Below are 24,892 nucleotides of genomic sequence, written 5' to 3' on the forward strand. Positions count from 1 at the left end.
TAAATGCAGTACTTCACCCCACTGAACAAGCAGACGACTGTCGGGAAGGAACGTTTTCTCCAAGGCAATCGTCCGCTTCTCGCCCCATGTAAACTCACCATTAAAGTTGCCGATCTGAATAAGAGCATATACACAAATGGAAGAGCTCTTTAGTCAAGACTGTTGATAAAGTGCCTTCATTTTTTATTTCACACGCACTGGAGCCATAAAAACTGTTGCCTGGATCTCAACAATTAATGTTTTTTGGTTTCCTATATTATACAGAATCATGTTAAATAATATATTTTTCTTACAAATTTTTTTTTCAAAGGTTGCTCTTACGGAAGGAAGACCTATAGGAATAACGAAAGCTTCCCTTCATACTCGAATCCCTGCCTTACGTGTATTTGTTTGGTAAGAAGCCTTGGGGTAGTAATAATAATACGTTCTTAGAGTGGATGAATGTGTGTATTGGAATTCACAATCCTAGGATGGTATGAAAACAGGTACATTATCTTTATAGGTGGGTACTGTTGCTTGCTCGCCTATTGAATGTGCGCCCACCTGCACTTACCCCTTCCATGATGAAGGAGAATGCTGCCCTGTATGTCGAGGTAAGAACTATCTTCTACCTTCTGTCTCTTATCTGCTTTGGGTCCATGACATGAACCTGTTCGTACCCATGCAGATTGCACATACGATGGAAGGAAAGTACTAAACAGGCAGACTTTTTCACTGGAAAGCGAACCTTGTACCAAGTGCACTTGTCAGGTGAGTCGTTGTTTTATTAGATATTCACCAAACTTGAAGTCAATCAAGTAGCTGAACACTCATTCATTGGACAGCTATCACACCCAGTCCCCTCATACCCCTTCCATCTCAGGTTGGCCAAGCAAGCATGTGTTCTCAGTAGGAAATGGAGAAAGAAGCCACTGCCGGACTCCTCTGGCAGCAGCTTATCTCTCTGAAAACAAAATAAACTGCTCAATCTCATATATTGGTGGTATATGGTGGCATATGCCAGATAGGTTTGCGTCTCAAGCCTGGTACCCGCTCCTATCTCCAGAACAGACCTCCCCCCCCCCCCAAAATGAATGCAAGTGCACCACTCATGCATGGCGTGCTCTCCATTGACTTCTATGAAAGTTCCGAAAATAGCCAAATCAGCTATATTTTTGGAACTTCCATAGAAGTAAATGAAGAGCGCACCACGCATGCATGGCCACCTCTCCATATGCCTTTATGAGACTGCTAGAAATAGCCAAGCCAGTGCTCAGCTATTTTCAGAACTCCTATAGAAGCGAATGGAGGGTGGACACGCTTGCACTCTCACAGTGTGGGACCCACACCTATCTGACATTGCAGGCATACCCTTTCAATATGCCACCAATGTATCAGATCAGACAACCCCTTTAAGTCCCTCAACATCTGGTAGAGGGGGAGACTCAGAAGGCCACCATGCAAATTAGATGGTTGCCCAATCCCGTGGAAATTGGAAAGTTCAGCTGACATACATCTAATGTGTATGACCACCTTAAGCTGCTGTGGCAATCCGTCCAACATCAATAGTATAAGTGGGTATGTCAGTAAATTCGACATCACAAATATACGCTGGTATGCCAATAAATCCTATATACAGGGAGTGCAGAATTATTAGGCAAGTTGTATTTTTGAGGATTAATTTTATTATTGAACAACAACCATGTTCTAAATGAACCCAAAAAACTCATTAATATCAAAGCTGAATATTTTTGGAAGTAGTTTTTAGTTTGTTTTTAGTTTTAGCTATTTTAGTGGGATATCTGTGTGTGCAGGTGACTATTACTGTGCATAATTATTAGGCAACTTAACAAAAAACAAATATATACCCATTTCAATTATTTATTTTTACCAGTGAAACCAATATAACATCTCAACATTCACAAATATACATTTCTGACATTCAAAAACAAAACAAAAACAAATCAGTGACCAATATAGCCACCTTTCTTTGCAAGGACACTCAAAAGCCTGCCATCCATGGATTCTGTCAGTGTTTTGATCTGTTCACCATCAACATTGCGTGCAGCAGCAACCACAGCCTCCCAGACACTGTTCAGAGAGGTGTACTGTTTTCCCTCCTTGTAAATCTCACATTTGATGATGGACCACAGGTTCTCAATGGGGTTCAGATCAGGTGAACAAGGAGGCCATGTCATTAGATTTTCTTCTTTTATACCCTTTCTTGCCAGCCACGCTGTGGAGTACTTGGACGCGTGTGATGGAGCATTGTCCTGCATGAAAATCATGTTTTTCTTGAAGGATGCAGACTTCTTCCTGTACCACTGCTTGAAGAAGGTGTCTTCCAGAAACTGGCAGTAGGACTGGGAGTTGAGCTTGACTCCATCCTCAACCCGAAAAGGCCCCACAAGCTCATCTTTGATGATACCAGCCCAAACCAGTACTCCACCTCCACCTTGCTGGCGTCTGAGTCGGACTGGAGCTCTCTGCCCTTTACCAATCCAGCCACGGGCCCATCCATCTGGCCCATCAAGACTCACTCTCATTTCATCAGTCCATAAAACCTTAGAAAAATCAGTCTTGAGATATTTCTTGGCCCAGTCTTGACGTTTCAGCTTGTGTGTCTTGTTCAGTGGTGGTCGTCTTTCAGCCTTTCTTACCTTGGCCATGTCTCTGAGTATTGCACACCTTGTGCTTTTGGGCACTCCAGTGATGTTGCAGCTCTGAAATATGGCCAAACTGGTGGCAAGTGGCATCTTGGCAGCTGCACGCTTGACTTTTCTCAGTTCATGGGCAGTTATTTTGCGCCTTGGTTTTTCCACACGCTTCTTGCGACCCTGTTGACTATTTTGAATGAAACGCTTGATTGTTCGATGATCACGCTTCAGAAGCTTTGCAATTTTAAGAGTACTGCATCCCTCTGCAAGATATCTCACTATTTTTGACTTTTCTGAGCCTGTCAAGTCCTTCTTTTGACCCATTTTGCCAAAGGAAAGGAAGTTGCCTAATAATTATGCACACCTGATATAGGGTGTTGATGTCATTAGACCACACCCCTTCTCATTACAGAGATGCACATCACCTAATATGCTTAATTGGTAGTAGGCTTTCGAGCCTATACAGCTTGGAGTAAGACAACATGCATAAAGAGGATGATGTGGTCAAAATACTCATTTGCCTAATAATTCTGCACTCCCTGTACATAAAATAAGTAGGTATGCCTACAGTAAGTAAGTATACCAATCCTTTCAACATAGTTAATATTAGTGGGTATATTAATACATCCAACATCGATAGGAATTACAAGTGGGTCATACATGAAAAAAATATGTAAGGATAAAGTAATTTTTCTAAAACATTTTTCTTTTTTTTTTCCACGAGGACGGTGAGGTACAATGTGAGTCCATCTCCTGTTCCATCTCCTGCTCCCATCCGTATACTTTTCCTGGAGAATGCTGTGCAACCTGTGAAGGTACGGACTGTTAAGTGCCACTTTTAAAGTTCTGTCCGTATGTTCTGTGATAGATTTGCTGTACTGTCTTGTGGTTTATATATGCTATACTACTTTATATACATGATCTTCATGCTGGAGAAATAGGCACTAGTGAAATTATAATTTCTCTCTATCAGAATGCGCCTTTGAAGAACATGTTCTGGAGAATGGAGGATCCTACATGCTGAAGGTTGATCCATGTGTTGTATGTGATTGTTTTGTAAGTATTCAGCATTTTCCATCAAAGTTCATGAAAGTTTCAATACTCATAGGTTGGACCAAACCATTTAGTCTTAGTCTTAGACAAATTACATCCTGCATAGTCATGAATAGGATATAGTGATGGTTATACTGCATTTCTTCACTAGGCTGGAAATGTTCATTGTGAAGAAAGGGAAGGTTCTTGCACACCATGTGACCAGAAGTTTCAGGATTGTCTGAATGGTATGTCAACTTTGACAAGAATTTTATGTAAGTTTCTAGATAGTCTATGATAATGTATTTTTCTTTCCTAGAAGTCCCAGGCTCTTTCCACGTTAAGCAGTTGCAATTCTCCCAGCAAGATACAATAGTACGAAAAGACAACTTTCCAGTGAAGTTACTGAGTGTGACCGACCCACCCCCACCTAGCCGACTGTCCTTAAGCTTAAAACTGATGTCAAGGAGGAGCTCCATAACTGCATCCACCGCCACGGCTCTTTCCAGTTTTGTTTCTCAAACAGAGGTCCCAAGTCAACACTCTTTTTATCATAAAAAACAGAATGACCATGACAAACCTCCTCAAAACCTCAAATCAATGTCTCTACAATCTGAACTAAAATCAGATGTTGAGCCAGATACAAAGGTTGAACCAATATCTCATGGTGACCTCATGAAAACTAATTATGTGTCTGTTTCTACCTCAGCTGTATTTTCTACTCAGCCTGTTGCCTTCTCAGGTACCACCAGAAGACCTTTGCTTTCAGCAAGTCACTTTACCTCAAAGATTTATGATCACATTGTTACCATTCTACACCCTAATGGCCTGTCTCAAGGATCTTCTGAGCCATCTGTTTTACCATCATCTTCCACTAGTTCCTTTCAACAATCAGCACAGGTTTCCATGCTTACAACCTACTCTGGAGCTTCTGTCAGAGAAGAAGAGCTTCGTGAATCTTCACATAATTTTGGTAGGTCATTATCTTTGACGGATAACACTGATATGGCTTCAGTTACTTCAAAACCTCCAAGTGGCATTGTCTTTACATCAACTCATTCTGGTAATCTTCAACATTGGACATATAGCACAAGGCTTAAGCTTTCACTTCCAGATTTGGAAGAAACCAAGCTGACATTTTACGAGACTGAACAACCTGGAGGTAAAATATATTGCAGAATTTTACATTTGTTGATGTTTAATAGTATAATTATCCTATAGAAAAAAGTGCTATGTGGAATAAGTAGTACTAATAAAATTATAGGGGTGGATAATTAATAAAGAAGCTCATCATTAATTGGCATATTCACAGCGAGTTCTCTTCTATCAGGACAAGGATCTGATGCTCAGTGACATCACACATGAGTCACATGGTGATGTTCGCATGCATAGCAACACATTAGAGCACAGTCTCAGGTCCGAGAGCATGACCTCTCATGCATGTGCACACATGAGTCATAAATCATAATGAGAAGCACCAATCCACTAGAGGGCAGCACAACCATAAAACAGATTTACATCAATAATTAGCAGATTCATGCAGAGGCCATGATTAATAGAAAAATATGGTAGACAACACAAAAATAAATAGAGAGATACTATGATAAATAATAGAGAATATGAAATCTAATGTCCAAATAATAAAATATATGAATATAAGTTGATAAATGAAAAAGAAAAATGAATAAAAAAGAAATAAAATAAATAATAATAGTAAGTAAAAAGTGTAAACTTGTTTAACGAACGTGAAAAAATTGATGTAAAAATGTGCAAAAATATATACAACAAAATGTAAAAATAAAATATGAAACCTAGGATGAATGTGACCAAAAATGTAGGGAAAAATACAAAAGTGACAAAATAAATAAGTAAAAAAAAAAATGAAAAATTCCAAATAGAAAGAATATGAAAAAGAATATGAAAAAGTCAAGTGAAATGAGCGTAAAAAATATAATTATAAAAATAAGTGTGAAAAGGAAAAAAGAAAAAACTATTAAAATCATGAAAATTTAAAATAACAAATATGAAGCACCAAAATCCATATGTGCTAACTTATCAAAGGGATGCCGCATGCCGCAAAGCCCAGACCCTCATTTAGACAAGTGTTTGTTGGTGCCTGACCCATTTAGCCTCATCTTTGTAAAAGTTAAAGGGTTTATCCAAAATCTATAATGCCATCCATATGCCTGGGCCCCTCACAGAGGTTGTACTTACCTCGCTCCCTGGCACCCGCGTCGCTTCTGATACCGACACAGCCACTGCTGCATCACCCGCGATGCTAGAGAGGCTTGGTGAGATGCAGCAGCGGCCGTGCCGGTATGAGAAGCAACGTGGGTGCCCAGGCATATGGGGGGGGGGGGGGCTCTTGGATAACCCCTTTAACGCTTGCCACTTTATTATTTACTTGCACTAGCATACTGGGTTTACATGAACTGTGATTGTGCATCTTTCTATTTCAACCTTTGCTTGCACCATGTATTCAGCAGCCATCTGCACTTTACACTTTATTATTTACTTGCACTAGCATACTGGGTTTACATGAACTGTGTTGTGTATTTGTATGTGATGTGAGACAGTGACAGGAAGAGTGATTGATGGCAGGTATTTTCCCCCCAGAATCCTGTCATATGCAGCTTAAGCTCCAGGTAATGCCCAGTATGTAGTGGAAAGCCCAAGCTTTCCTGAGGTGGCTTTGTAGAAAAGGGCCTGGAGTTTTGGATTGGGGAAGAGTTGGGCGGGTTCCCCAATCCACAGTCATCTTCTGGTACAGATCTAGCCCTCTGCCTGAGAGTCTGGGCCTGGGAGCTGGATTATACAGTGCTGCCCATAATTATTCATACCCCTGGCAAATTTTGACTTAAAGTTACTTTTATTCAACCAGCAAGTAATCTGTGGAGGGAGCTAAAGATCAGGGTGATGGCAAGAAGACCCTCCAACCTGAAAGATTTGGAGCTCATTGCTAAAGATGAATGGGCAAAAATACCTGTGGAGACCTGCAAAAAGCTGGTCTGCAATTATAGGAAGCGTTTGATTGCCGTATAAAGGCTTTTCTATTGATTATTGAGAAGGGTGTGAATAATTTTGCACTGGACACTTTTTGCTCAAATGTAAATAAAAGTTGAGAAATGTTTTTTCCCCCACAATAATGCCTCTTGTACATCGTCTTATTATCTTTTGGGAGACACCTATGTCATTTCTCGTCAAAAAATTACTTGCTGGTTGAATAAAAGTAACTTTAAGTCAAAATTTGTCAGGGGTATGAATAATTATGGGCATGGAACTGATATGCTGGTGCTTGTGATTAGCTTGCTGTGGTGAACTTCAGTGCAGACAGTACCGTATCTAGGACAGTTAGTGAAACACTCTGTAGTTAGTGCTCAGACGAGCAGGATTTGTTTTGTGTTTTGCCTGAAATGTAAAGGCCCTTTATTTTTTCTTGAAACCACAAAGTGGAACTTTGTCAGGACTTCATCCCGTGTGTCACTGTCTCTGACTGTCCGCAAGCCGGCCAATCCTTCCTCTATCAGAGCTAAATCCCACAGTGGATATATGCACTTTTGCCTATTATGAATTAGAATTTTTTTGTATTTGTTCTTTGATATCCCATTTACATGTTTTTTTTTTAATGGTGTTAGGGGGAGGGGTCTCTGTCTGGTTTTACTGGGTTTTATTTCCTGAATTCTGCACTTTTTTTTTAATGTTTTTAATATTATGCATTATAAAGAATATAATTTTATTGGTATTACTTGTTCCACGTAGCACGTTTTTAAAATATGTAGGATAGGTATTCGTGGTATTACCTGCCATTTTACCAATAGATACAATTGGTAATTTTGATGTTTAGGGTTCTTTTGGTCAAATTGTTTTTTTTTGGTAGTGTTAATGGTATAATGGTGGCAGTAGATTTGATGCATTATATCCCTATTGAGGCAAGTATTGAGTAAGGAACGTTGAAAAAAATATGTAAGTGGACTGAAACCCTGTTAAGATCCTCCACATACATACTCACTGACCGCCCCTAAACAACCGCTATGTGGGTACAGCCACACGGTCAGGTTTTCTGATGCAGTTTTAAAAGCCAAAGGAGTGGATCATAAAAGGAGAGAAAATACAAAGGACAGATACAACTTCTCTTTTTTGAATTCACTCCCATACTTAACAATGTTTTAGCTGGTAAAATAAGGTCATCTAACGCAGTGTTTCCCAACCAGTGTGCCTCCAGCTGTTGCAAAACGACACCTCCCAGCCAAAGGCTGTCCGGGCATGCTGGGAGTTGTAGTTTTGCAACAGCTGGAGGCACACTGGTTGGGAAACACTGATTCTAACGCCCCAACCCCCGCAATGGATCGCCCATTTGTGGGCATGGTTTATGTTAGCCCCAGCCATTTTGGGCCCAGGACAGCACAGATTTGTAAGAACTGTCTCTGAAAATCCGGCCGTACCCTTAGAAAAAACCTTATTGTGAAAATTTTGTGAAATATATGTTCCATGTACTTTACAGGTTTCAACCTTCTGTTCTTCCTTGTACTTATATGTATTACAACAATTCGTACTGCTTGTGTGCGTATTCACGGAAATTTTGAAGACTGAGTGCAAATCATGTTTTTTCTTTTCTTTCCTCAGATTGCTTGCTAAATTACCGAATATTCACCAATGGCTCTGTCTACATTGCTGACTTGGACTACTGCCTGCATTGTGAATGTCTGGTAAAACTCAGCCTACAAAGAGGCTCCAATAATCAACCATAATGGCAGAGACATAACTTCATGGGTTCTCCCAGTGCAGTACTATTGTCCCTGGTATCTAGTGGGTTAATAATGCTATCTCTGGTGCCCAGGGGTATACCTTGAAGCTACAGGGCCCCAATGCAAAGCCAGTAGCAGGGAGCCCCTCACATAGCATGTGTTTGGTGTCTTCATATGTCGTAGCATGGTCTTTACGCCCAGATGCAATAGCCACCACATCTCCCCCTATAGATACGCCCTACATACCGGTCCATAAACAAACAAATTAATCAGTCTCAAGACTAGGGATCAAACATCATGTGTGCTTGTGTCTGAATGTTAATGTTACTTACAAACTTTAATTGTTATCTAGGCAAGACGTTCAGCTTCAGGGAAATGTTGTATTACTTGGCAGCTTATAAAGTGGCTCTGGCTTATAGCATGGCTCTATTCTGGTCCTAAACCTTCTGGGTGGAAATTCTCTGATTGGGTTGTCCACTTTGTACAAGAAGAAGTCGCAAAATATGGACCATATCACTGCTAAGATCCCCAATGATCAGTTCCAATCTGTGAAGAACCTGACAGCAAGTGTCCCCTTCCCCTGCAGCACCACCATAGGAGATAAGAAGAAATACACAGTTTACATCTAAAACCATGGGCTGTATGTCTTATAGGAAACCATCTTTGTATCTACTCTCTGATGAGGTTCCTAATTAGACAAAACTCCCTCTTAACTCCGAATTCACTAATATAGTGTTTGACGTGTATTTCTAAAGAAGACAGCCTCTTTACTGATCCATTCACAAAGCATTTGGGTCCAAAGTTTAGGAAAACTTAGATTCGCAACTAATCCAAATTTCAGAATTTTGAGTTTCAGCTTTTCCTAAAATGGCAGCTGCATGTTACAAAGTGAAAGTAAGAAGCCTGGGAACCTGAGATCCCCCATAATGCCATGCAGCCAGCCAATCCACAAATAGCTAGCCCCTGTGATGTCACAGCCCTATAAAACCCTCATCCCGCACGGTCTCCACCATTGTCCTGTGGGATGAGCATAGGGAGAGACGTGGCAGCGCTCATGCACAAGGGACAGTGCTGTTGAAAATAATTAATAGAAGAATATTGGAGAAGGGAGAGTGCAGGGAGAGTACAGGGAGACTACAGGGAGAGCGCAGAAGAGTGCATGGAGACTTATTCTGCATCTGTTTTATTTATTTATTCCTACATCAGCCGTAAATGTAATTGAAAACCAATAAGATGCAAGCCTTTATTATTCTGGTGCCAGCATGCCAACCAATACCACCCAGTCTGCACCCCTTAGAGGGGCCAGGTCTTAATGATGACCATCCTCATCTTTTGATGGCTTTACTTCTTCAAAATTATCCTTCAAACTCTCCATGTCCTATAAAAGTCAGCAAGATGCAGAGAAAGGAGGAGCTGGATGTTCCTGATGACAAATTCTCATCGATATTAGATGAGGTGGAAAAGGAGGAAAAGCAGATGTATTAAAGAAGGGCTCCCCCCTGTAGGACAGGAGAGCGGTGGGGTTGGAGAAGTGGGTATGCCACAGCTGATTAATATTCTGTGTTTACTTCAAATAAATTGCAGGTGCTTGCAGGCAAGAATAGCAATAATATGCATATCGTGCCCTCACCTAACCAGCCAAACCTGTTTAAAGGTGCCGTGCGGCCATTAACAATGAAGGACTATACAGTGCGGTCTTCATTATTAAATGAAATTGATCATTGGCCGCACAATTCTTCACCGCAGCATGGCTGCAACCCCCGCCCACAGTATGGCCACTCCGTGTGCCTGTGCCCAGCTACCAGGCGCACAAACAACAGGTCAGCCAGTTCCATAGGTACAAATCTACTGACAGATGCCCTTTAATACTCCACCTATGGGTGCATATAATGGTCATATTGTTTTATCAATAGCTAACTTTAAGATGCAGTTTTCCGGTTCCCTTTCAGAAGGAGGAAATCTTTTGCAATGCACCAACATATTTGTCCAGCGGGCTGTGCTGTCAGGGCTGTGATAACATCCCAGTGGATTCCTGCTCTAAAGAAACAAACCAGGTAACTGCCCTCTTTTAGATTATGATGATAATGAGAGGAGTGGTGCTTTCATCTATAACTGAATAAAGTATGCGAATATATGAGATTGTCATCTTCTGTAAAGATTAGACTGATTTCTCTTAGCATAAAATTATTATTATTCTGAAGGAGTATTTGCACTGAGGAAATAATCAGGGAGCGACCATACATATTGTGCAATTAAACCATAAACCATAAAGAAAGTTGTATGTCTCATAAATTAATTAAAATAGCTCTACCTTTGGACATAGCTATAGGGTTCAATTGTAGTAGTCATGCTCAGGCTCTGGTAACTGAAGGAACCTAAGGATCCCATCTGCCACATATGAAGTTGTCGGTATTATACATTGGTATGATGGTAGATGAGAAATTCAAGTTACACTTCTACCACTTTATTACCGTAAGTGTATCCTCATTGCCAAAGTAATCACTGTAATTAAGAGTGCGAATAGATAATGATATAGTCTGATGAAAGCACGTTGGTGCTAAAACGCGTCACTATGCTGTAATATGTGACCAATACATTTACTGTACTAAAGATATCTACTGTGAAGTGCCGTTTTTTTTTTTTTTTTGCAACATTGTAATTAAGAGTGGTCACCTAAACTTTCTATGTGAGTTGGTATGGGCTTCCAATAAGGAAAAAGAATAGTAGATGCTTGTGAACAGCATCTGACTGATGTCCCCTGGGCCTATACACCTCTTTGTATACAGGACCTTAAGAGCCCTTTTTTATTAAGGGTATATTATTGTCAGAGCTTGGGCCCACTGGAGGATCCTCAGGTACTCTGGTGGGCCAGTCCAACCCTGCTTGTGACACACTTATTGGAGATGACTGGGTACGTTGAGCCCTCCTTGCACATGTGCACCATAGTATCCCCATGATCTACACTTCTGATCAGTGGATTGCTGTCACGGATGTAGTAGGGGAGAACACCAAAAGACAACAAGAAGGAAGGGGAAAGACACTAGGCCTCACCGCTAGGGAAGGAAAAGGGTCACCACCTATAAAACCCTGCTCCTGGCCCTAACTCCTATCCGTATGGGCACCTCTCGATGGTAGAGATACCCATACACAGGAACCTAGAAAACCCTGGTGACCCTCAGATGCCCTAAAGATAATGACAGGGCTGAGACCACCCGTTCCTTCCCTGGTGAAGGAACTAGCGTCTCACTAAGGCCTAGTAAACAACCGGGGGCGGGGGGATACAAAACACGACAAGCGGAACACTTAACTTCAGAGGATGATGGATGAACAGGACTCCAGCTCTTCCAAGACCAAATTAAGCTATCCCAAGCAAGGAGTGATGGGTAAAGTCAGACTAAATAGGGTGAGGTAAAGGTCACATGATCCACACCTGAACAGTAGGTGTGGACATACCAGCAACACACAGACAAAGTGAAACCGAAAGAGGCTGTCAGATCACTAATGCGTAGATAATCTTTCAGACCTTCTGAGACCTGTCACAGATGTGACAATTGCATTGGCTAGATTATATGTCTTTGAGTAGCATTACGCATGTCCATCATATTGTTCTTCTGCAGATTCAGACAGAACGAGGGGAAGGATTTGAGTTCTGTAAATGTCAAGAAGTAGCCCTTCAATGCCACTCATGTTCCTCCAAACATGGATGCGGCAGGGAAGCCACCTCACAAAGTTCAGAGTCAGGTAAGTGCACACATTATTAGCAAAATTGTAATCCTGTTTTTAAGGTCATAACAGAATATGTAGTGCAATGAATGCTAGGAGGTAATGTGATCAAAGAGTAAAATGTTTGAGTTGGGTTCTTCATAGAATTGATAATATCCTAACATCACTTAAAAGAGCTTTTTAAAGATGTATGAAAGTCATAGATCATATTGGACACCCAACAGGAACACTCACAAAGGTACGCAATTTATTGCTGTGCCCCAATGTATAGGAAAAAGCAGTATGCAGCAAGTACAAAAAAGGTATACTGATGTATATCGTCCCACCAAGGGAATCAAAATATGGAAGTGTTTGACATATATGCTGGGAATTTTTCCTGGCACATACCCCAAACATAGTGCTCTGTGCACAGAGCCTAACACATTACCTTTAGCAGAAATAGCTTCGACAAAACATATATTTCTCAACAGAATGCGAAAAACATACAAGTGGCTGTAATATTATAATTCCAAAATGTCTGGCATGTCTGTGTATTGGTCTAAGTAATAGTAACATACAAGTTGGTTTACATAAAGGAGATACTAGTCAGTTATGACTGGGATATTTGGTGATCTCATGGTTGAAACAGCTGACCATTTTAACTTTGCTTTCAGATCAAAACCCTACAAACCCGAGGAACTGGGTACCGTTAGTTATTTTTAACAAGCCTAAGATTGTGGATGAGAATTTGAGGCCTTGAGAACTTGACGTTTAGAAGATCCAGGATTAAATATACCAGACCTGTTATTAACTTCTGATGTCAGCTTCTTGAAGGTTCTTCGTCATTCCAAAGGTGAGATCATCTGAAAAATGACCATGCCTACCTGATGTTAGTATCTGCAGTTTCCAACCCAAAGCTTATTAGATGTTTAGGTAGTTACTAGCAGCCATGTGAATTACCTATAACCAGTGTTTTTCAGGATTTATCCTACCTCTCCTCTTCCTTCCTTGTCCTTATTATGAAGACGTCATGTATATATTAGTTGCCCTACTTGATGGATATGTGTCTTTTTTCTAGTTTTGTTTAGTACCTACTGTCTATCTACACATTTCTATTCTTTTTTGTTTTTGAACAGTTCTCAGAAGTACAAAGCATGGTTGACAGTACATACGACATGTCCCGTCCCAATAACACAGCTGACATTTACATAAGTACTACTGGAAAGCAGTTTATTATTTTGTTCATGACTGATACTTGATGTAAGAAGTTACTGCTGTGTCCTGGGTGAAGAAGATATACAAGGTAGTACTACTGGATGATGAGGACAAAAAAAGCCAAAAGCTTTCCATTGTTCGAAAATGGTTTCAGAGAGCACTTTTGAGTAGAGTTGAGCGAACCCAAACTGCAAAGTTCGGGTTCGTACCGAACTTTGCGAAATCGGGTACCCGGACCCGAACCCGGACTTTTTTACTGAAGTTCAGGTTGGGGTTCGGTGTTCGGGTGATTTTATTATTTTCCGTTGTAACATGGTTATAACGGAAAATAATAGCATTCTTAAAACAGAATGCTAAATAAAATTGTTTACTGGGGGCTAAAAATAAAAAATAACTCACCTCATCCACTTGATCGAGCAACCTGTATCTTCTTTTCTTCAGGACCTGCAAAAGGACCTGCGGTGATGTCACCGCACTCACCACATGGTGAGTGCGGTGACGTCACTGCAGGTCCTGCTGAATGAAGATAGAAGGACCTGCGGTGATGTCACCACGCTCACCCCGTGGTGAGCGCGGTGACGTCACCGCAGGTCCTTTTGCAGGTCCTGTAGAAAAGAAGATACGGGCTGCGCGATCAAGTGGATGAGGTGAGTTTTTTTTATTTTTAACCCCTCAGTAGACATTTAATTTAACATTCTGTTTTAAGAATGCTATTATTTTTCCTTATAACCATGTTATAACGGAAAATAATAAAGTGAAGTTCGGGTCCCCATAGACTTAAATTGACTTTCACCTGAAGTTCGGCCGAACCCGGCGAACCCGATATTCCACGGGTTCGTTTAACCCTACTCTTGAGTAAAGCTTCCAGACAAGGCCAGAGGGCAAAAGAAGCAACTGCCCAGGAATCTCCATCTCTCAATTTCCTTTAGTCACTTCCTAGACAAGTCATAGACGTTTGAAAACATTTCAGTATATGTGTCCAATCATATCAGCATTAAAGGGGTTGTGCAGCTGATTAGAATTTTTAAAAAAGGGTCAAAATGGTGTCAAATAATAAAACAAGTTCACCTTACCAATCCCTACCATTTCAGTTCTTATACGTTCCAGGCACCCACTGGTCTCTACTTCTCTACATTTTGGAAATAATCTCCCAGCCAAGTAGTGACCTGTTGCAGACAGTAAGTGGCTGAGCAGTCATTTCCTGTTTGTCAAGAGGGAGCTGGAAGTATAGACCAGCGGGGGACTTGGAAGTATCGGAATGGGAGCGATAGGGATACGTAAGGAAAGTATGAATTGTTTTTTTTATTTTACAACATTCTGAGCCTTTTTTTTTTAACAATTTTAATCAGCCAGACAGTCCTTTTTAATATGTACAGAAAAGATGGTGTGGATAAAATATCACCACACATTGATATGTACAGAGAAAAGTAAGGAGATGGAGAACTATCAAGTTAGGTAAGTATATTGAAAAGTAATTTTTGGATATTTTGCCCCAATAAAGTCACTTTGAATTCTAAAAAAAAACATTTAAAGAGGATTTGTATCAGCCCTAGTAAACTGGGCATACCTATTTGTTCCAAATCCATTGAGCCATTCTAGGGGGAAAAAAGCTTTATTTTATATGCAAATTAGATTTTTAGAGTACTGAGGGCAATCCTCTAGCCCCTTGGTGCACCTCAGCTTCTCGGCTGTCCAGCATTTGTCATGCCCCTTGACTGACAGGGCCAGGTATCATCATTTTCCTCTTGCTTGGCCCTGCAATCCTGTGCATGTGCTGTAGATTCTGTTATTGGAGCATGTTATTGGTAGATCTACTTCAGGTTTCCCTACTGCCAAGATGATCACTGGGCATGCGCTGACCATAGAGTCTATAGCACGTGCACAGGATTACAGAGCTAAGCATGAGGACAATGATGATGCTTGCCCCTTTCAGTCAAGGGGAGGGTGTGTGAAAATGTTGCTGAGCGGAGGAGCTGAGGAGCACCGAGGGTCTAGGGCACATCCCTTAGTGCACATAGGATAAAACTCTTTTTCTCTGATTTTGAGCGAGGAGGAAGAGCGCACTATGTGAGTGCTTCTCTCTCCTCAATCTAGCGATCAAAGGGGGTCTCGGAACCCCACAGATCAAATACTTTGATATGTTGCTATGACATGTCTAAAGTTTTTTAAAGTTATTTTTTTTTTGTTTGGTGACCCTTAACCACACAATATATGACATCTGAGAGGGATCCCCACCAATTTTTTTTGTAAAGGAGCTCCCAACAACCTTGATCTGACCTTGCTTCCAAAGGAAAAAAGTGACAACCTTCATGGTCACTGTGTTTCTGATCTGTTTTCATCTCACCAAAAGGCATTAGGATTAGTTTTGTGCACCATATTTATGTAAAAGTGGCCAGTATTTTCTGTATCTTCAACCACATGTGTCTTGCAGTCAGCTCTCCATGTTCTACCACTCTTCAGTAGATGCACTGACTTGACATGCGGAGCCACCTATAGTAAACATAGAGTAGTCCTAGTAAAGATTATAAAGTATATCTGCTGTATGGAAAAAAATGGATTTTTTTAAGTATACAAGTTATATGTGATGTGTATTAAGTGTTTGTAAAATAAAATTCATATTTGATAAGATAATAAAGCAAAACAATTACTTGTGTTTAAAAATAAATGAAAAAGATAAAATTTTAATGTTGGAAACATTTTAGTTTTGCATTTAGTGGACAGTATAAATAAAGATTTCCTATAGTTTGATATAAACAGGAATCAAATAGCACATAAAATAATATACACCAACATCTGATTATACAGCCCCCAGTAGCAAACGGTAGATGTACAGTATATTGTTGTTTTTTTTCTGCATGCTGCTTAAAGGGTTTCTATCACTTGGTATGACATAATTAGCTGTCAGACACTAGCGATCTGCTAGTGTCTGCTCTGGCCAACCATCCTACTATAATCACTTGTGGGGCAGCGGTTTTGCTAAAAAACTAACTTTTATAAATATGCTAATGAGCCTCTAGGTGCTATGTGGGCGTCATTAGCACCTAGAGGCTCCGTCTACCTTCATACACAGCCGCCGCCCAGCGTGTGCCTCCAGCCCGCCCATGTCCTCCTCCGTGTGATGCAGCGGACGAGTTCTCACGCATGCGCCGTGCGCGGCTGTATTCGGCGCATTTGAGATCTCAGCTCGGAGCGGTCAGACATTCAATGCGCATGCGCGGCTGTATTCGGCGCATGCGCATTGAATGTCTGACCGCTCCGAGCTGAGATCTCAAATGCGCCGAATACAGCCACGCACGGCGCATGCGCGAGAACTCGTCCGCTGCGTCACACGGAGGAGGACATGGGCGGGCTGGAGGGACGCGCTGGGCGGTGGCTGTGTATGAAGGTAGACGGAGCCTCTAGGTGCTAATGACGCCCACATAGCACCTAGAGGCTCATTAGCATATTTATAAAAGTTAGTTTTTTAGCAAAACCGCTGCCCCACAAGTGATTATAGTAGGATGGTTGGCCAGAGCAGACACTAGCAGATCGCTAGAGTCTGACAGCTAATTATGTCATACCAAGTGATAGAAACCCTTTAAAGGATTATTCCCATCTCAGACATTGTGGGCATATCGATATGCCCCCAATGTCTGATAGGTGCAGGTTCCATCTCTGGCAACCCCATCTCATGCTTAGAACGGAGCCCGCAAAGTCCCAGAGTGCAGTCACTGCAATGAAGAAGATGAAGAAGAAGATGAATATAGACCATTCCCATTTCCTGGAAGTTCCTCCTTCACCCAGGATCAGCGAGCAGGACTAGACATGATCATGTTCTTGTTTCCGCAGATACGGCTTTGGGAGTTCCTTAGTAGGTTGTAAGACATTATAATAACTTGCAAACAGCAAAAAGAAAGTGCCACTTTAAGCATCTAGGAAATGTAACATCTCTCAGCCGGGTCAACACCATTAGACCTGGCATACCGCCTGGTAAGGTTGATCCTGCTGACTAAAATTATACCTGTCTTGTGAAAATCAGTTGTGCCATTTCCAAGAAAGAAGACTTTTATTTTTTTTAAACAAGTTAGACTTTCAGTGCACTGGGGGGCATGGCCAACACTGGAAAGTGGAGGAGCTGAGTTGTACTGAGGGGTTATGTTAAAACTGTTTTTATTTAATGCTCATGCATGCAACATGTGAACATAGCATTTGTTCATACATGTGAATTGTATATATAACAATAACAATAAAATAAGTATATAATAACGGTACAGCCATATTCAAAAAAAAATGTGGTTCGGCCAGTCTTAGTCAGGGAGAACCGTGCTATAGAAGGGACAGATAGTGTAGGGAATTCAATTTTATTTTTTGGTTAGGCAGGGTTGGGGTTAGAGACCCAAAAGTCGTTTTAAGGACTATTATTGTATCTGGCAGCAATATATACTATTCGCGCAACCTGCGCTAAATTGCGTGCAATTGATAGAGACCCAAAAGTCCTTTTAAGGACTATTGTTGTATCTGGCAGCAATATATAATTTTAGCGCAACCTGCACTAAATAGCTTGCAATTGTTTGGCCGCTGCAGACAGCGACATTATCTGCGCTACATCTCCTGTGCGCAGCCTAAAAATATCTGTGACATCCAGTGTACTTTTTCCGTAGATGGTGTCCACTGCAGACAGTTACATTACCTGCACTACATCTCCTGTATAACGTGTGCGCATCCTAAAAATATCTGTGACATTCAGTGTACTTTTTCCGTAGACGCTGCGGACAGCGGCATTATCTGCGCTACATCTCCTGTTTAACGTGTGCGCATACAAAAAATATCTGTGACATCCAGTGTACTTTTTACGTAGACGGTGTCCGCTGCGGACAGTTACATTACCTGCGCTACATTTCCTGTATAACGTTTGCGCATCCCAAATAGCTGTTACATTCCCTGTAATTTTTTATTAGCCGCTGGTGACAGCAGCGACATTACCTTCGCTACATTTCCTGTATAACGTTTGCACATCCTAAATAGCAGTGACAATCAGTTTAATTTATTTGCGCATACACTTACAAAACCTGCGCTACTGTACGTGTGACATACTTGCAATCATATACAGTATACCATTTAATATGCAGAAGACGAACAGTAAGGGATGGGGAAGTGGCCGTGCTGCTGATGGTGCACGCAGAGGCCGTGGCCATGGGTGCGGTGAAACTGTACCTGCTGCCAGAGCACAAGAAACACACTCCACAATACCTAGCTTCATGTCCCAGTTTGCAGGGCGGCGCAGGACACCACTCTCAAAGTCAGACCAGTGCGACCAGTTGGTCGGTTTGATTGCAGCAGATAATGCTTCCAGTCGGTTAAGCACCACCCTGTCTTCCACAAAGTCCAGTCTCAGTAGCCAAGAATCTGGTCAACAGAATCCTCACCCTGATCTTCCTTCCTCCCACCATGGAGAGTCTTGGCAAACAAGTGATCCCACACTCGGATAGTCTGAGGAGCTCTTTTCATCTCCATTCCTTGATTTGGGCCTCTCGCCAAGGCCGCTTGAAGAGGGACATGAGGAGATTGTGTGAACCGACGCCTAAACTCTTGAGCATCCACAGTCACAAGAAGATGACGGTGGGGAACGGCAATTAGTGTTTCATGAGGTGGATGATGATGAGACACAGTTGCCAATAAGGCAACGGCAATAAGTGTCTCAAGAGGTTGATGATGAGGATGAGACACAGTTGTCAATAAGTGAGGTTGTTGTTAGGTCAATAAGTCAGGAGGATGACCAGAGTGAGGAAGTGGAAGAGAAGGTGGTGGACGATTAAATCACTGGGAAAGCGGCAAGCCTGGGAAAGTGGCAAGCCGAGCAAGGACAGCAGTACAGAGGGGGAGGGATCCGCAGCACCGCAACAGGCTGGAAGAGGCAGTGGGGTGGCAAATGGGAGAAGGCGAGCCACACCAAACAGGCCCGGAACTGTTCCCCGGAGCAGCCTCTTGCGGCAATCTCCCTTGCCAAGGGGTAGGTGTTCCACAGTCTGGCGCTTTTTTGAGGAAAGTGCGGACGATAAAAGAATTGTCCTTTGCAACCTGTGCCATACCAAAATGAGCAGGGGTGTGAACACTAGCAACCTCACCACCACATGATCCGCCACATGGCATCAAAGCCCCCTAATAGGTGGGCTGAACGCCTGGGTTCACAATTAGTGTCTGCGGGTCACACCACTGCCTCCTCTTCCCCTGTGTTACGTGCTGGCCAATCTCCTGTTCAAGACACAGACCCGGATGCCTCCCACCCTGCACCTGGACCTTTGCAAGCACCATCAGCTAGCACATCCACTTATGTGTCCTAGCGCAGTGTACAGATGTCCATACCCCAGGCCTTAGAACGAAAACACAAATACCCAGCCACCCACCCACAGGCCACAGCACTAAATGCGCACCTTTCAAATTGCTGGCCCTGGAAATGTTGCCATTTAGGCTTGTGGACACTGAGGCTTTCCACCACTATTTTTCACGGTGTGTCCCCGTTTTACACCAGCATGTGTCCTGCGACATCACCTGTGCCCTGACCAACGCAGTTATTGGGAAGGTCCACTTAATGACTGACACATGGACAAGTGCTTGTGGCCAGGGACGCTACATTTCCCTGAAGGCACACTGGGTGAACGTTGTGGAGGCCAGGAGCGAGTCGTACCCTGAGATGGCACAGGTGCCACTGATGCCAAAGATTGCGGGCCCCACTTCCATCAAGATTTATGGCACCACCTACTATAGTGGCTGCAACCCCCCTCTCCTCCTCCACCTCCTCCACCACTTCCACCTCTGAATTCTCATCTTGCAGAACCAGTCAGCCATCAGTCAGTAGCTTGAAGCAGTGTATCAACGCAGTGGGGAAGCGGCAACAGGCCAAGCTGAAACCAATATGTTTAGGTGACAAACAGCACACCGCCGCAGAGCTGTGGCAGGGTATAAGGGACCAGACTGAGCTGTGACTCTCGTCACTCAACCTAGAGCCAGGCATGGTTGTGTCTGATAATGGCCTTAACTTGGTGGCGGCTTTGGAGCTCGGCAAGCTCACACACATATAATGCCTAGCCCACGTGTTCAACTTAGTTGTTCAGTGGTTTCTCAACACCAACCCCAATTTGCCTGAGCTACTGGTGAAGGTGCGCCACGTGTGTGCCCATTTCCGAAAGTCATCTACAGCTGCCGCCGGTCTGGCAATGCTGCAGCAATGCTTGCAATTGCCAGCTCACCGACTGTTGTGTGACGTGAGCACGTGCTGGAACTCCACGTTCCACATGTTGGCCAGTCTTTGTGAGCAGCAGAGGGCAGTAGTGGAATACCAGCTGCAACATGGTCGTCGCCTTTCCAGTCAGCTTCCGCTCGTCACAAGCGACGAGTAGACATGGATGTCTGACCTCTGTGAGGTTTTACGCAACTTTGAGGAATCAACACAGATGGTGAGCACCGATGCCGCTATTATCAGCGTAACCATCCCACTTCTGTGTCTACTGAAAAGCTCGCTGCTCACAATGAAGGAGGACGCTTTGCATGTGGAAGAGGTGGAAATGGGGGAAGACAGTACACTGGGTCATAGCCAGACCACCCTCCGTTCGTCTTCTCAGCGCGAATTGGATGATGATGATGAGGAGGAGCAGGAGACGGTTGCCTCCGCTACAGAGGGTAGTACCCACAGCAGGTTTATTCCATCTGTTCAGCGTGGAAGAGGACGAAGAGGATGAGGAGATTGCAAGTCATCCTCCTGATGAAGACAGCGAAGTCTTGTCTGTTGGGACTCTGGCACACATGGCTGACTTTATGTTATGCTGCCTTTCCCGTGACCCTCGCGTTATACACATTTTGGCCAACACCGATTACTGGTTGTTCACCCTTCTCGACCCCTGCCACAAAGATAACTTCTCATCTCTCATTTTTGTGGTGGAGAGGACGAGCAAAATGGTGCAATACCAGAAGGTCCTTGTGGAAAAGTTGCTCCAAAAATTTCCAGCTGACAACGCTGGCCGCAGAGTACGTAGTTCCTTGGGCAACCAAGGAGGGGAGATGAGGGGAACACACAGCAGTTCCAACAGAGGCAAGGCAACACTCTCCAAGGCCTGGGACAGTTTCATGACACCCCGTCAGCACCCTCACCCTGATGCGCGGCCTAGTGTCACAAGGAGAGAAAAGTTTTGGAAGATGGTGAAGGAGTGCGTAGTAGACCGTGTCAGCGTCCTCAATGATCCCTCTGTGTCTTGCAACTATTAGGTGTCCAAGCTGGACACATGGCACGTGGAAGTGCTGGCCTGCCCTGCCGCCAGCGTTTTGTCAGAGCGGGTATTTAGTGCTGCTGGGGGCATAATAACTGATAAGCGCATACGACTGTCAACTGAAAATGCTGACAGGTTGACTCTTATCAAAAGGAACAAGGCCTGGATTGCCCCTGACTTCTGTACTCCACCAGAGGAAAGTGGCTGAACATAAAGGCACTTTAAATGTGGCTTTCATGGTGTATTGAATACACTGTATTCCCATGCACCCTTCCACCACAAAAAAGGGTATATGGTTCAATCTTCCTTTTCTCGTCCTCCTCCATCATATCAACATGGTTATTAGGCTGTCCTCGCTCCTAATGTTTTAGGGGGTCAGCTCAGCAGCAGGCCCTCAACCATAATTTTTTCCATGGTCAGCTCGGCAGCAGGCCCTCAACCATAATTTTTTCCATGGTCAGATCAGCAGCAGGCCCTCGCCCCTAATGTTTTAGAGAGTCAGCTCACCAGCAGACCCTCAACCATAATTTTTTTGATGGTCAGCTCAGCAGCAGGCCCTCACCCCTAATGTTTTAGATGGGCAGCTCAGCAGCAGACCCTCACCCCTAATGTTTTAGATGGTGAGATCAGCAGCAGGCCCTCGCCCCTAATGTTTTAGAGGGTCACCAGCAGGCCCGTACGCCTAATGTTTTTGAGGGTCACCAGCAGGCCATTAATCATAATTTTTCAAGGGTGTGCTTGATGCCCGCCTTTATGTGTAATAAAGGGTGTATTTGAGTGCCGGTTCCTTGTAATTCTTGGCAGCCCTTTGACTTAGTGCATAGACTTTATGAGTGTAGGAGTCCCACTACCTGAACAATTGTACCACAATGTGAATGAGGCCCTCCTTTATGTGTTATACAGGTTGTATCGGAGTGCCTCCTCCTTGCAATTTTTGGCAGCACTTGCACTTTATATACAAGTAAATATACATGAAAGAATGTTTCCTAACAATTTTTCCTCTAAAATCGATTTTATCTTCGGTTTTGTGCGTATTATTTTACAGTCTGTAAAAGTGGCGTACTACTCGGACAACATCGTTCCCAGCAGCGACCTGGGAGTCCAAGATGCATCCAGACATCCTCCCCATGCTGCTCCCGAACCATTTCAGTGGTGTTTCCATCTATTTCTGACCTTTTCCTGTGAACCAGACACCCTCCCCTCTTCAAAGCAGGGGGTGTCTGGTTTAATGCTCAGGTTCTCCCATTGACTTCCATTGTGCTCGGTAGAGCAGCGGAGCATCCCGAGGTGTTCTACTCGAGCACCCAAACACTTTGGTGCTCGATAAACACTACTCTTAGTAGTTTAGAGATATGGATTATTAGATGATCTGCACAAAGTGAAAGTGCCAGTTACACAGCTAGAAAAACAGTTAACCCTTTGTGACTGAACATCTCAATATTTTTAATAAAGGCAAATTGAAAAAATGATTTTTAGTCAAAAATGAGTAACATGCAATCATAAAAAAGATTTGCCGCTGAAGGTGTATATAGCCTTTAAATAAATAGAAGTCTTTTTTGTCAGGAATGCTGCAACCGTTTTTACAAGACAGGTATCATTTTAATCGGGCAGTATGCCTGGTTTAATAAGGTTGACAGTTGATCTTGAAGGGGCATTGCTGCACACAAAAAAGACTCCCAGCAGCTGCATATTTTGTAAAAAATAATAAAGCTTATACTCTTATCGTCTCTGCCATTCAGATTGGTTCCGTTTTCCCTGTTGCACAAATCCGCAGCCAGTGATTGGCAGGCATTTCCTGCCATGTAGAGACAGGAGTAATAAGTGGAGTGCAGCCGGGACCCGCGCACCTTCAGAACGCCAGGGGCAGGAAATAGGCAAGCTAATTATAAGTTTTGATATTTTTTTTAAACTTGGTGACAAGTGAAAATTTGAAAACACAAAAATAAACTGTTTGTGGTCCTGGACTGGGGTATTTCTGCTATCATTTTTCACGGGGAAAACAGAATCCCATTTTGCCAAATGCTTAAATGCTGACCGGCAACATGTGACACCAAGTCATCCTCTACTCTGTACACATCCTCCTCTACACCATTCTTTTTATTTCCTTTTCAGGATGTCTTATAATGGTTCTGCCTCTAGATTTCCCTGCCACAGGCAATCTGAAATTTTTCAAATCATCAAGCTTTCAAATTTTTATAGTTCATTTACTTCCTAAATGCAAAACAGAGCAACTTCCTAAGCAGTCGCCATTAAACATTCCTACCACTTTGCTTCTGTGGAGTGTGTGTACATCAGTCACCTAGCTGCTGCAGCTTCTGAATCTGATATAAACCCGTCAGGGCTCTGTCTATGATGTCTCTCTGCTCTTTTCCAAGAGGAAGACAGCAACATCCTGGAAACACAAATCTAGTATATATTACCAGGAGAGGAACATTCACAGGAATAGGTTGGCAACTGAGTATCAGAGTATCTAAAAATGAATATAGGAATGAAGATGCAGCCTGAAACTTAGTGAAACTTTTCCTTGTAAATTGTATCTATAGCTTTTCAGCAAACCACTAAATGTAAATGGAATGCATGCCTACATGTACAGTATTCAATAACCAAATATCAATAAATGCATACATATAAACAGTATGGCAACACATCCATATATAATGCAAATAATCTTTTTTTTTAGAAAAAATGCAATTTCACAAATGCTAAAAACTATAAAAAATTGCAATAATATGCCAAAAGAGAACTGATCCTGAATTATATAGGATTGGTGATCCTCACAGGGACTCCTCCTTATATGGCCAACATGAAACTCAGCCCAAAATGTGCCAACATACATATAATAATCCCCAAGAGAAGTTGTGCAGTACAAAAAATTATGGCTGCAGTAGTTCCCTGACAATCTATCTCTCATTGGCAGCAGTACTCTCCTCTGATATTTTCCTGTCTGAACCCTGCTACTCAGGGCACGTTTCTACAACGCTTTGACTAAAGATTCCTGCTCTATACCCTATCGCAGGTTAGCACCGGTGCACACTCACAGTTCTGTAGATAGCTGGGCCGAGATCGGTCATGTCACATTCTTCCATGAGGTACCTTCTTGTCTTGGTCTGGTACATAGGAGCAGGTGTCGTCTGGCTCCTGATACAGTCGCTTGCTTATCGCAGCGCGTTGTCTTTTCCTCTCTCCCTCTCTAGATTGCAGGTACAGAAATCCACATGAGTTCAGCTCTGCCAGAAGTCCCTCATCCTCTGCCACGGTCCCGCTAACCTATAGCACGTTAGCCAGTCCCGTGTCCTGTCACAAGTCTCTCAATTTGACGATA

At 42.8% G+C, this 24,892-nt stretch overlaps 1 protein-coding gene and 1 long non-coding RNA gene across 4 annotated transcripts in view; both read left to right on the forward strand.

Moving 5' to 3' along the window:
* The window catches only part of VWCE (von Willebrand factor C and EGF domains), an 88,223-nt gene extending 79,500 nt beyond the window's left edge, over positions 1–8,723 (forward strand). For 2 of the 3 annotated variants that reach the window (XM_040410485.1, XM_040410484.1), the window contains 8 exons: positions 311–393; positions 503–593; positions 668–750; positions 3,361–3,451; positions 3,610–3,692; positions 3,841–3,916; positions 3,988–4,830; positions 8,292–8,723. In XM_040410485.1, coding sequence (XP_040266419.1) covers positions 311–393; positions 503–593; positions 668–750; positions 3,361–3,451; positions 3,610–3,692; positions 3,841–3,916; positions 3,988–4,830; positions 8,292–8,416 — 1,475 coding nt within the window. In that variant the 3' untranslated portion in view covers positions 8,417–8,723. The remainder of the gene's footprint in view (positions 1–310; positions 394–502; positions 594–667; positions 751–3,360; positions 3,452–3,609; positions 3,693–3,840; positions 3,917–3,987; positions 4,831–8,291) is intronic. The other variant, XM_040410486.1, reaches the window with a different exon arrangement.
* Positions 8,724–9,444: 721 nt separating this feature from the next.
* On the forward strand, positions 9,445–13,545 carry LOC120981030. The gene is made up of 4 exons (XR_005774608.1): positions 9,445–10,467; positions 12,031–12,154; positions 12,790–12,968; positions 13,252–13,545. It is a non-coding gene; the product is annotated as an uncharacterized LOC120981030 (long non-coding RNA).
* The last annotated feature ends 11,347 nt before the right edge of the window (positions 13,546–24,892 follow it).

This window comes from Bufo bufo, chromosome 10 (assembly GCF_905171765.1).
Source record: "Bufo bufo chromosome 10, aBufBuf1.1, whole genome shotgun sequence".
Taxonomy (NCBI): Eukaryota; Metazoa; Chordata; class Amphibia; order Anura; family Bufonidae; genus Bufo; species Bufo bufo.